We start from the raw sequence: 14080 nt of genomic DNA on the forward strand, positions 1-14080 counted from the left end.
ATATCACATTTCAAACATCATAAACATCAAAAATCATATATTACATTTCAAACATCATAAACATCAAAAATTATATATCACATTTTAAATATAAACATCAAAAATCGTATATAACACATTTCAAACATCATAAACATCAAAAATCATATATCACATTTCAAACATCATAAACATCAAAAATTATATATCACATTTCAAACATCATAAAGATGAGTGTAGTAGATAAGTGTTTATAAACTTTAAAATTTGATAAATTGATATATATCTAACCTGAGCTAACAGATCATTCATACTCTCGCTTGCATCAGAATCCTTGTGCCCTAGTATTCGCAATAATCGCAAGATATGCACCTGCATAGAAAAATTTAACAAACAAACTTAAGTAATATATTTTATATATATTTTTAATTATACATATTGTATATATGTATATATTTTGCAAACATGAATATTTGTAAATATACACACGCACACATATATTTACATATACATATACATATATATATATATATATATATATATATATATATATATATATATATATATATATATATATATATATATATATATATATATATATATATATCAGGCTTGGTAGGGAAGTGGGTGCAATCACACTCTATATTTGACCATGCATATAAATTTAGTTGCAACAACATGGTCATGGCTTTTTAGATGTTTCGAGAACATTTCAAAAAGTACAAAAAAAAACCTAACTTGATGGGAGACAACTACTAAAAAAAGTTAACTAAAAAAAGAAATGAATTCTTAACGAAGAAAAAAACTAAAACAAAATAAATTAGAATAAATTATTTCTAAACTTCTCTCTTTTGTAATATTTATTACAAAATTTAGTGACACTTTTATAAACAGTAACAACTTACTATTAATGATCGTTTAATAAAGAAATTTAAAATATAAAAATAAAAATTTTCTTTTTATAAACAAATAATAAAAGTAAATCATCTCTTAGTTTAAAAACACTTTGCTAATATTAAAACACTTGATTACAAAAGATTATTTACGAATTTAATTGTTTTAGCATGTCAAAAAGTTTTGGACATACATGAAAACATGCATTAATTTAAATGTTCTCAAAACATCTTAGAAGCTGTGGCCAAGTTTTCGCAACTAAATATAATTTGCGTGGTCAAGAATCGAGTGTGATGGCACCCGCCATCACACTCAATGTAAATTATGTTAGTGTATTTTACAAATAGAGTGCTCAATGTTCTTAAAGAACAGAGCAATAATAAATTAGTAAAAACACTTATCTAACTTTTATCTTCGACTTGAAGTTTCACCATTGCTGGATCATCAGGAAGAGTTCTCTTCAAGTCGAAGATAAAAACTTCAAGTCGAAGATAAAAGTTAGATAAGTGTTTTTTACTAATTTATATATATATATATATATATATATATATATATATATATATATATATATATATATATATATATATATATATATATATATATATATATATACATACATATATATATACACACAGTGCAAGAAGTGGGGGAAAAAAAGTAATGGGATGGTATTCGGTAAATTAAAAATACCATCCCGCCTATTCATTATTATATATAGAGATTTATAACAATGAATAGGTGGGATTAAAAGGTGACAGGATGACATCCCGTCTGGCTTCAAGCACTGTATATATATTATATATATTGTACTGTATATATATATATATATATATATATATATATATATATATATAGAGAGAGAGAGAGAGAGAGAGAGAGAGAGAGAGAGAGAGAGAGAGAGAGAGAGAGAGAGAGAGAGAGAGAGAGAGAGAGAGTACAAATAGCAATTAATTATGATGAAAATTACATTGATAAAAACAATTACAGCATAATTATATTATATAATAATTATAATATATTTATAGCATAATATAATAAAGAACTTCTTGAAACTTGTAGAAATATTCCTCAAAATTGTAGAAATATTTAATAGTATTTTTTTAACAGGTAATTGAAAATAATAAATTTGAAGTCAGAGATTGAATTGAGAGTTTTTAATTCAGGAGGTAGTTTATTGAATTTATTTCCATACTTAGCTGAATGTTGTTGAAACAACTGAGTTTAAATTACTGATTAAGAAAAAAAAAAAAAAAACAGTTAGCATTTTTAATTAAAAATAGTTGTTATATGATATTGAAAGATTTTCGGATTGGTAATTTCAGAAAAATTGACAGCTAGGAATACAACAAAGTTTTTTAGTTTTTGTATAGTGGAAATACAATATAGCACACTAGATTAAAGTTATTTTATTTTGAAGATAGAATAGCCTTAAAAACTCTGTTTACGGGATTGCTCCCATACATGACACTTGACAAGCATAACTTAGAAAGGACCCAAAATTAGCATCTTATATGATAAGCAGAATTTCTAGATTTACATAACTGGAATTTGACCAGCATGCTATTACATCTTATGAAATTTATTTTTAAGTCATTTAAATAGTCTTCAAACGAAAGATTGGAATCAATTTTACAATATTAAAAGTTTCATTCCAAAGCAATTATTTTAATTTAAAAAACTGTTTTAAAAATAATCTTGTATATACTTTTTAATAAAAATAACAATTATAAATAATATAAGGATTATAAATAATATAACTCTTCACTTATTCTTAAAATTATCATTAAAGATTAACTGCAAAAGGGAAAACCCAAATATAACACTATGTTGATAAATTGATTTTAAGTTATAAATATTAAAGATACTTTTTGTATTGATGCCAAATGTTATTTACAAAAGTAGATTTAATATAATAATAATCAAAGAGCCAGTACTTTATTTCTCAAGAAACAGAATGACATTAAAAATGATGGAGTTTTTAGTGGATATCTTAATAAATAAATTGTTTTAGAAAGTTTAATTAACTATCAACTTATTTTTTAAAGTTTATTTAAAATAACTTTTTGCAAATCTACTAACACTCCACATATAAAATGCTTGTTATTTAGAGCCTTTCTAATCCTCTCAGGTATTTCTATAAAAGTGACAGTAATGAAATGTTTGCTTCGAAATCCATACTGAAGTTTATATAAGCATTTGAACTTTTTTAAAAACTTGTAATGGCCTAAACTTGTAATTATAAAGAAAAAACTTGTAATTCTATTCCTGTAATGCTTTTTTAAAAGTATGCTTAAATTGGAAAGCAAGAATATGGGTCAACAGTTTGAGAAATCAAATCAAAAGAACCTTTTTTACATATTGAAATGAATCTGACTACTTTGGGAACTTCAGTGAATATGCTACTTTGAAATGAATCATATATCATAGCGCAAAGAGGCTTGAAGACTATGTGATGACTAAATTTAAGAAAAGGTAGATTTTAGGTCCGCAACTTTTTTTATTTTAAAGATTATATATTATAGGATCAATAAAGGAATTAACATTAGGCAAATTAAGAATGTTGCACATGCTCATTTTGGCAGTATGATTTCATTGAGTAATTTTCTTTGAATATATTTTTCCAAATAATTTTTATGTAGTTCAGGTCGTTATTAAAATAAGTTATTAGTATTTGTTATATATATTATTATATACAATATATATATATATATATATATATATATATATATATATATATATATATATATATATATATATATATATATATATATATATATATATATATATATATATATATATATATATATATATAATATTATAGTAAATGTATATTAAATAAAGTTTAAATATATTAAACTAATAAATAAAAATTAAAAAATGACTTCAATAACCTGAAGAAATGGATCACTTATTCCGTTGACATCATGTTCTGGGGAATAACCAGACTGTGTCAGTGATTTTAACAAACGAACTAAGTTAGGAACAAACTAAAGTGAAAAAATTAACTAAAATATTTAATATAGTAGAAAATATTAGAACTTTTTCATCAATCAAGTAATCAACGTACCCTTCTAAAATGTGTAGTAACATCTGGGTTTAGAACACACATTTCTGATATTAATACAATTGATGTCAACTGAACACCTAATTCATAAAAATTAGGATAGATTAGAAAAAACACAATTACACAAAGCATTTTTTTTTAAGTATAAAAACATAATTTATACACCATACTTTTACCTGGAAGAAATAATAAAGATTTAATAAAATTGCATTAAAAAAAAAATACATATGTATCAACAATGAAAATAAAAAGAATTACAACTATAATTGTAAAATTTTTTAATACATGTTCTTTTAATTTCTTTTAATTTACAAATCTGAATATTAAGTGTATAAATATTTAGTTATAAATAAAAAATGATGTTAAAATAAAGTTTGAAATGAAAAATTACTAAACAACTAAACTTACTACAAACTTGTTGAAAATTATAAAAAAAAATGTATAACACTAAAAGTTGAATATTTTATAAAGCAAAACATCAAAAATAAAAAAACAATTTATTAGAACATTTAAACTAAAATCATTTAAATTTAAACACTTTTAAAATTTTTTCTTCTTAACAAAGCAGGGTTGGCATTAAAAAAGCAGGGCTGGCATTAAAAAGCAGGGTTGGCATTAAAAAGCAGGGCTGGCATTAAAAAGCAGGGCTGGAAACATATTATAGTAACTATAATGGAAAGTTTCAATTCAAACAATATTTTTATTTCATATTATTTTTGGAAATCAAACAAATTAAATAAAAAGATTCACTCTATAAGATATTTTTGAACAAATACACTTTTGATAAGAACAATTACTTAAATAATCTTTTGACCAACTATCTTTTGTATTTTTTATATATTTGCACAAGCTTTTTTGCCTTTTTATTTCCTAATTTATTACTAACTCTTGACCAGAAAAAAACCAGTAAAATATTTTTTCTATTGATCTTGAGCTAGAAGAGCAAGTTTGAAGTTTAGAAATAAATTTGCAAATCCTTCAGGCAATTTTTTCTGAAGAGATTTCTTGTTTTTCTGGTTAATGATTCACCATTAATCACTGTAGAATATTGTTGACATAATTTAATCGCTCAACATCCTTGTAGGAAACACATCGCAATCTTTTAATTGTAATCAAAATCCTTGCACTTCAACCACATGTTTTATGATATCTGTATTACTTCCTTTTTTAAAAAATTTAACTAATATACAGAACACAAGTATGTTAAAAGATTTGGATATTTTTTTTGATTAAAACCCTCATTTTTTTAATCTTATCTCAATTATCTGTTATCTCAGTTATCTGCAAATACTTCTTCATCTGTATCTTTATTTAAGATCTTTAACAACATAGCAAAGGAGTTTGTTAGAATACTTGACTGTTTTTTAATTTAATGCACAATCAGTTATGTATAAAAGTTTAGACTTCAGTTTGTCATATGCACAGTGAGTAATAATCGGATCATTATTAACACTGCTCTATCCATCTTGCATTAGTGTTGTTGTCATCTTTTCTTGGATAAATTGATCCATCATTTTGCTGTTTACCTCATTATAAACTTTACCTAGGAGATCTCCTCAAAGCACTTTATAGTTAGGTGGATTATATCCTGATGTCAATAAATTGATCATGTTTAAAAACTCTTGATTTTCAAAAGTTTTAAATGATACATTTGCACAGAAACTTTTTTTTGCTATCTTAGTATCAATATTTTATTTCTGTTTCATATTAGTTTTTGAGATCGTGTATGATGACATTACCCACTTCTTCTTACAAGGTGTGGTCGAACCTATGGAACTAACCGATGCTGAAAAACTTGTTCCAACTTGAGATGATGATCCAGCTATCAGAGTAGATGTACTAATATTTAAATTATTTGGAAATATATTATCACTATTTTTACTCAAATATTTTGGCAGATTGAAATTGTCAACTTCTGCACGCTTGTGCAAAAACTCTAATTACTTTTGGCAAAGTTTTAAACTTTGTTCTTACCTTTTGCTTATCTTGTTGCTAAGCAAAGCACGACAATAGTCACAAAAAACAATGAATTGTTCTCAACTTCAGTTACTCATTACTTTTATAAAATATAGTTTAAATAAATAAAATAGTTTTAAAAAAACATTATTTTCATTAAATATAGTTTGAATAAAGTTAAAAAAGAAAACTATTTTTAATATTATTAAACAAACAAAAAAGTTTTAACAGATATTAAAAACAAAAAACAACCCAAAAAAACCCCAATATTATCCTCAAAAAAAAACCACTGGGCCAGGTTTTTTTTTTAAAAAATCTAAGTTTTTGCCAAAACTTAACAAACTTTATTATAGTGCCTTTATTATATTGCCAAAACTAGTAACTTTATTATATTGCCAAAACTTAATAGTAACTTTATTATATTGCCAAAACTTAACAAACTTTATCATAGTTTAATTGGTGTTTGTTTGTTTTTATATTAAATTTATATAACAAGAATTTTATAAGTTCTAAAGAAAATCAATATCCTTGTTATTAAATATTTTTATTTTAGAACTTGGCTAACTTCTTACCTTGGAATAATTTTATAAATAAAAATTATTACCATGGTTATTGTCACTCATGAGTGATCTGGTAATTGGAATGTACATTTCCATCAGCTCAGGAACTTTTCTAATGATGCGTACAGCGCATAAGCAAGCCTAAAATCAAAACTTTTTATTACTTGTTTTTTAAAAATATACTGGTTTAAATAAATTTTTTAACTAACCTTCTTTTTTATATAGCAATTTCCTGTCTTCAGTAATTTCTCCACTTCTCCAGCTAAATCCCTACTCATTTCTTGTGAACATATACTAAAAAAAAAGAAAACATTTATTAGATTAATTTAAATTAAATAAAAATTGAATAAAAAATTTATATTAACTTTGACATCGACAATAAAAATTAAATTTACAATTTTAAACAATAAAATTTTTTACAAAGTTACTTAATACTTGAACATTGTACTTTATAATTGCAAATTTTTTTTGCTTTAATGTTATCACCATTTTCAGCCCTCATAATTAGGATTGGCATTCAGCAATCCAACTTAACTGCTGACCTTATAGTGTCTGAGGTCGGCAAAAAATTACAGACCTTAGTATTTTAAAACTTAATTTTATTTGATATTTTAAATTAATTAAAAATGGCAAAAATTTCATTCAAATTTTAAATAACGTAATTAAAATAACAAAACTAACATTTTATTCAAACTCTAAATAAAGTTATCAATTTTATTTTTTTATTATAAATCTTTATTTATAATTGAATAGCATTACAAGTAATGAACTGTACAATTTTATCCATCATTAAATACTAAAAAAAGGTGGGTTTCAATACATATATAATGTTTGCCTGCCAACACTGCAGGCAAACATTTATGTATTGAAAAGGCAGTAGAGCTCCCAATATTTTGTGGATATACCATAACATAGAATACAGAAATATTTTTAAATAAAAGATTGTTGAAAGGTGATGGTCTTTGCATTGTTCAGAACAAATGGGAATATGTTTGGGTTTCTGCTGTTAATGTGAGCTAATTTAGTGGTTATAGGAGTCAGCAAGGATCTTTTTAAGGATATTAATACAAACCTTGTCTAGTAACACTTCAATGGCAAAACTAATATTGAAGCTGCTCAAATTGGTTACATCAATTCCAATGTTTAAAGCATTTTTAAGGAAATGCTGCATCTCTTTTTTTGCAGCAGGACGGCACGAAGTAAGAACAGGAGCACTATATATCAAAAGAATAATAGTGCAAGATCTATAGACTTGCAGAAGGTTGGGCTGAGTGTGTCCAATTTGCTTTTAAGTAAGACGTTTAAGTAGATATGGAACTGATTTTATATTGCTGTGCACTTTTGTCCATTGTTCATCCCAATTAAGATTCTCATTGAGCATGATTCCAAGGTATTTTTGGCTGTTAACTTTTTCAAGTTCAGTATTGTTGAGCATGAGAGAAGGTTTAACTTGAATTTTGGGGCACCTAGGATTAATTCTAATGATTTTACATTAGGAGCTTTTAAGTTTCATTCCATTGACAACAGACCAGAGTGCAACACCATCTACAATGGATTGAGGTAATTTGGCAGGAACTTTATCGTAGATTATATAAGTTAGGATGTTGTCAGCATATTTTTGGAGAATGGTTTCAGATGGGAGATAGGCGTTAATGTCAGAAATAAAGTGGATGAACAAAATTGGACCAAGAACACTACCTTGAAGTACTTCAGCTTCAATACCTTTCCAGTCAGTGGTGAAATCATTTTATTTTTATTTTAGTTTAGTTTATTTTAGTTTTATTTATTTGGCGAGGTTAGATAAGTAAGCCCAATCCAGAAAGTGAGCCAGCTAGGTAGAATATTTTTTAACTTTGGCAGTAATTTGTCATGACTGACAAGATCAAATGCTTTTGCAAAATCAAAGAACATTGCAAAATCAAAGAACATTGCAAAAATTTATTTATTATTACCTTTAACATAACTTTAGTCCTCTATAATTTGAAAAATAGCATCCATTGTACAACCCCCTGGAAGGAAACCAAACTATTTGTTTGAGACACATATGTGCTTGGTGTGATAGATATTGAAACTGGTAATAATGCATTCAAAAACTTTGCATAATGTGGATGTAATGGCAATCAGACGGTAGCCATTAGATAAGAGCGGATTAGATATTTTAGTAACTTGTATTATGTTTGCTGATTTCTATTGGTCAGGTAGGTAACTTTTTTCTATAAAGCGGTTAATATAAAAACGAAAAAGCGAATGTTTTATTTAAATTTTAAATAAAATATTTAAGATAACAGAAAAAACAAACTTTTTACTTAAATTATAACAAATTATTTTAAAAAACACATGAGCAAAATGAACATTTTATTTAAATTTAATTTAATTTAATGAACTATTATAACAAAGACAATGAAAGCATTCTTTATTGACTATTCATAAGCTTATTACAGTTAAGCATTTTGAAATTTGTGAACCAATTTGTGGTCAAGGTCTACATTAAAGCACGGTTTTCATGCAGCATATAAGCCCGTGTAACTATAAATACCATGATTAAAAACTACAACAATGCAACAATAAATAATATGCAAATCATCTCACCATTCAAGCTCACTAATACTAAGTACTAGTCAAACATTCTCACTCCTATTTAAAAATAGCCATTTCTTTGGCAAAGCAATTGAAGCAGTCAATTTTCAAGTGGAACCTAAAACATTTTTCATTAAACTCAATTGTTTCTTAGTTTGTAATAAAATCTCAATCTCAATATAAAAAGTTAAAAGAACTGGCTAAAAGACTGTGTGATCACTGTGTGAAGAAACAAGTTGTACAACCAGGGACTTGGTTACCATACTTTAACTTTTAAAGCAACCATTTTACCACTGCAACAGAAAAAAACACATTTATGAATGCTTACAAACTTGACATTAAGTTCGTCAAATGTTAAAACTATTTAAAAAAATTAATAGTAATACTCTATATATGAATTGGATATTAATACACAAATACAGATTTTCAAAATATTGTAATGCCAGAAAAGACATTAAGATGGGACCATGGACATTAAAGTTTAAAACAATCACAAAAAACTAAAAAATTTATATATATTTGCATGTTAAAATTTTTTTGAAATATTCCTGTAAAAAAATATTTTTTTACTTTCAAAGTTAAAATTCAATGCAAAGTTTTATATTTTTGTAATAAAAACTTGTTTTATTACAAAATACATATATCTCTTATATTTTGTAATAAATCTAGATAATACCTGCCAAAACCCTCAGTCTATGAATGACTGAAGATTTTTTATACATGATAGCCCCCACTATCAATGAAATTTTACGCTAGACTAAGGGGTTGTCCATAAAGTACATATGCCAAAAATTTAAAATTTTGATACTCATTCCCCTGTTGCCATGCGTATTCTTAAGTCCTTTTCCCCCTAAAAAGTACATACGCTTTTGAAATACCCCCACCCCTTTTTTTTTAATAATTAAATAAGTTTTAATTTAGAAAAAGTTGTATAAATTAAGAAATATTTTTTTAATTAGAGCATGCGCCTTTTAAAGTTGATCATACTCACCCATCCCTTACTTTATTGAACATTTTTTGCATGTAAAAAATGTTTATTTTAATAACGTTAATTCATAAGCTGACTTGTAAGATGGTATAGCTGAGAGTTAATGCGAGTGATTCCATATCTTTTTATTTTTGAAAATTTGTTTTAATGACGAATCAAATAAAAATAAACTTTACTTTGGGCGGACATTTTATTCAGGCACCCCTTTATAGTAAGTCCTTAAAAAACTAGTCTTACGCAAAATGAGTAATATTGAAATCAGTTTATTTATAATTTTTTGTTTTTCTCCTTTTAGAAAAATTTTTTTTTACCGTTTGCAAAGCCATTGTAGTTTTATGAACACCTCTCACTGTACAGTCATAGTAGTTTTGATACACAGAAATATGTTAAAAAGGCATTGATTGTGTACATTATAATTATAAGAGATATTTTCTTAAAAAAACGTATCCATTTTGTTTTCTGCCATAAATGCTTGCAAATTTGTAAGGCAGGTATGTAAACGATGGTTTGATGCTACCTGGTATTTTATTTCAGTTTAAAATAAAAACAGAATTTTGTAATGAGAAACTTATATTTTAGAGGGCGCCAGTTGACTGGCTTAGAAAGCTTGGGTAGGGGGGCTGAGAACTTGAAAAAAAATTATTTGAAAATAAAACTCCCTTATTTGACATATATCTCTTAAATTAGACATTTGCAAATAAATAAGGATACGAATGTCAACATTCATTTAAAAAAGACAATTTGTCATGCCCTGGATATATATATTACTTAAAATAATAAACTTTATATTACTTTTTAAATTATTCAAATTACCTTCCAAGAGTACAAAGAGCCAGACCTTGTACATAATGAGAAGAGTGATTCAAATCGCTAGTAAAAAAAAAAAAATTTTTAGGTGCATACTGCAAAATTTAATTTTTATGCTTACAAAAAAATTTTTAAGTTTTCCTTCTTACTTTTTTAAACAGTTCGTAATAAGAAGATGAACATCTTGCTTTTCATCTAGAAGCATCATGGCTCCTAAATAACCCATTCGCTTGTCATTAAACTTTTGTGATGAAATTAACTTTAAACATTCCAGCTGAAATAAAAGTAAATATATATATGTATCTTATACTGCTGATTTAGGTAAGCAGTTTGATGTCATACTGAAATAACCTGCTGCCAGGGGCTTCAGGGTATATATATATATATATATATATATATATATATATATATATATATATATATATATATATATATATATATATATATATATATATATATATATATATATATATACACACACACATATAAAATTATCTTTTTTGATAATTAGTTTTTAACCTAGTATAATAATAAAAAATATAAATGTTTTTAGCATAACTCCAATTTCTTCAGTTGTTCAAAGCTTCAATATCTAAATTAGTTTGAACCAACTTCAAGTGTAGCTTTTCAAGTTTTTTAAAACCACTTTTAGAAAATCTTTTGTACAAAGTCAATAAAAAAGACAAACTAATGTTAAGATTGACAATGAGACAACTAAGATGAGACCACTTTTCTTCACTAAGACTTTTGATGAAACATTGTGCACTCTCCTGGTTACCAACTCTGTAACAAAAACTGAGGAAGCAAGTGTAAGGCAGAGGCGCAACTACATAAAAGACAATATTCCATGAAATGAAATTTTTAAAACACTGCTAAAATAAAATATTGTTATAATATTTCTGACCAAGCCTATTGCTTGTTGATTTAAATTTGATATATGAATAAACAAATTCAAATTCATTAGTGAAAAATTAATTTCTGTGGCTAACCAAAACTCACTGGCAAACTTGACAAAAGGTCTACTATTTTCTTATTTAAAAAGCAATATCTTTTCTAAGCACTATGAAGATAATACATTTTCGTATAATAGTCTAAATATTCCATATTTTCCCAAGACACAATTTATTATAATTTTTTAACTAGCCTTGCAACGAGTTATCTAAGCAACCATTTCATAAATAAATAAAAAAAACCAGGTTGGTAAGTAACAAAAAATAATTATTTTGGAACACATTTTAGAAAATGCTTTTCATATTTTCTTATTTTGAGTAACACTGAGGTTTGCAATCATTATATGTTAACTATTATAATCATTAAAACAAGTGTCGAATTTTTTTATCTATTGATAATGTATAAATAATGATGGGATTGTATATTTGTATTCATTGAACAATACAAAAAATAAGTTCTATTTGAAATAACTCTACTCTGCTAAATATTTATTTCAAAAACGGCAATTAGTTTTGCAGTTAATTGCTTTAGTAATAAATCAAAATCATCGCATAACGTTTTGTTTCATTCATTACTTTAAAGAAACGAGATATATTTTAACCTAATGCAACCATAAGCGATGGATTGACGTCATAACTGAAATCGAACTGGAAGGTGATGCTGAAGTTAAATTCCTCCACCTAAAAAAGTTCTACGTATTTTACCTGGCTTCAAAGAGATAATTATTCTTTTACAAACATATTTAAAAAATCATCTGTTGCACAATAATTTACACTATAAATGTTTATTTTCATATTTTTGTTATGGTTTTACAAGAAACTGCTCAATTTTGGCTGAATTTTGTATGCAACTTTTTTTCAATAAACAGGAATCACATACCAAAATATAAAATGCCTCAATAGATAGGATAATATAATGTACAATTACTCATTAAATTTATTCTTGCATTGTAACTAACAATACTTTGGTCACCCTGCCAAATCACTACTTTTAATAACACTACAAATGTAATTTTACACCACTAAAATTAATATAAAAAATGTGAATATAAGTAAAACTGAAGTAAAAATCTTTAAACCAATGTACATATAAATAAAACTTTAAACTAATTTATAGGGAAAAAAAAATTTACACTATCATATATTGTTTACTTAGATATATTTATTATTAAAGATTGCTTAACTATCATTTTTATGATTATCATATTTTTATTAGAAAAATTAAATAGAGTTTATAAAATTATAAGTAAATTAGATATTACGCTACACTTCATTTAAATTTGTTTTATTTATGTTGAAGTCAAACTTTCTCATAACTAATATTAACTCAGAAAAGACCTATTAGAATTATATACCTCTATTTCTGAAATAAATCTATTAAAAATAAAATTATCATAAATAAATTTATTTAAAAAACTTTAAATTATTAGTTTAATTGATTGCATTAAAATAAACTTTCTTTTTGTACATGTCTTAATAATGCATTTTCTTTTTTTCTTTTTTTTAAGGACTGATTTACAGTCAATAAAATGCATCAATACTTACATATATTATAATCATTGTTGATGATAATAATAATGTTGATGATGATTACTATCATGATAATGATGATAAATAATTTTATCAATACCAAATGTTTCAAGAGAAAATATAAAAAAACATACTTGACCAAAATGAGCAGGAAAACCAAGCATATGGATGTAAAGAAGTTTTGCAACATTTCTTGATCTTGCATCATTATCCTCTTCTCTAAAAGATGTTCTAATAAGAGCGCACTCTTTTGAAATAACATCTCTTTCATCTGCAGCTGTACGAGCAGCTCTAATTGAACGGATTAAATCTCTTAGTTTCACATTTGCTGGCATTTTATTGGGTACTCTAAAAATTGAGCAAAATTTAATAACTGCCATGAAATGTTAAAAAATGTCATATTTATAATGCTTTCATTAAAATGTTTATTCATTTTACAACATATTCTGTAATATACTCATAGATTTTCTCTTTCAAAAATAATTTACTATTTAATTATAAAATTGTATTTAAATAATTAGAATGTAAAAAATACTTTTGTTTTAAAACATGATGCAAATTTAAAACAAAAAGAAAAATCAAAAATATTTTTGTTTTCAAATAAGATTAAAACATTTATTAACTTATTATGTATATATATATATATATATATATATATATATATATATATGTATATATATATATATATGTATATATATATATATATATATATATATAAATATATATATATGTATATATATATATGTATATATATATATATATATATATATATATA

The 14080-nt window shown here is 25.0% G+C and overlaps 1 protein-coding gene across 1 annotated transcript in view; it reads right to left on the bottom strand.

The window, feature by feature from the left end:
* Nucleotides 1-13685, bottom strand: part of LOC100199325 (AP-1 complex subunit gamma-1) — a 28594-nt gene extending 14909 nt beyond the window's left edge. Inside the window, exons 1-8 of the mRNA XM_065819308.1 lie at nucleotides 13440-13685; nucleotides 10975-11099; nucleotides 10832-10888; nucleotides 6663-6747; nucleotides 6498-6594; nucleotides 3941-4017; nucleotides 3765-3860; nucleotides 271-351 (exon numbers count right to left, since the gene is read on the bottom strand). Of these exons, the coding sequence (XP_065675380.1) occupies nucleotides 271-351; nucleotides 3765-3860; nucleotides 3941-4017; nucleotides 6498-6594; nucleotides 6663-6747; nucleotides 10832-10888; nucleotides 10975-11099; nucleotides 13440-13685 (864 nt within the window). The remainder of the gene's footprint in view (nucleotides 1-270; nucleotides 352-3764; nucleotides 3861-3940; nucleotides 4018-6497; nucleotides 6595-6662; nucleotides 6748-10831; nucleotides 10889-10974; nucleotides 11100-13439) is intronic.
* Nucleotides 13686-14080: the final 395 nt, after the last annotated feature.

The sequence above is a fragment of the Hydra vulgaris genome, chromosome 15, assembly GCF_038396675.1.
Source record: "Hydra vulgaris chromosome 15, alternate assembly HydraT2T_AEP".
NCBI classification, from domain to species: Eukaryota; Metazoa; Cnidaria; class Hydrozoa; order Anthoathecata; family Hydridae; genus Hydra; species Hydra vulgaris.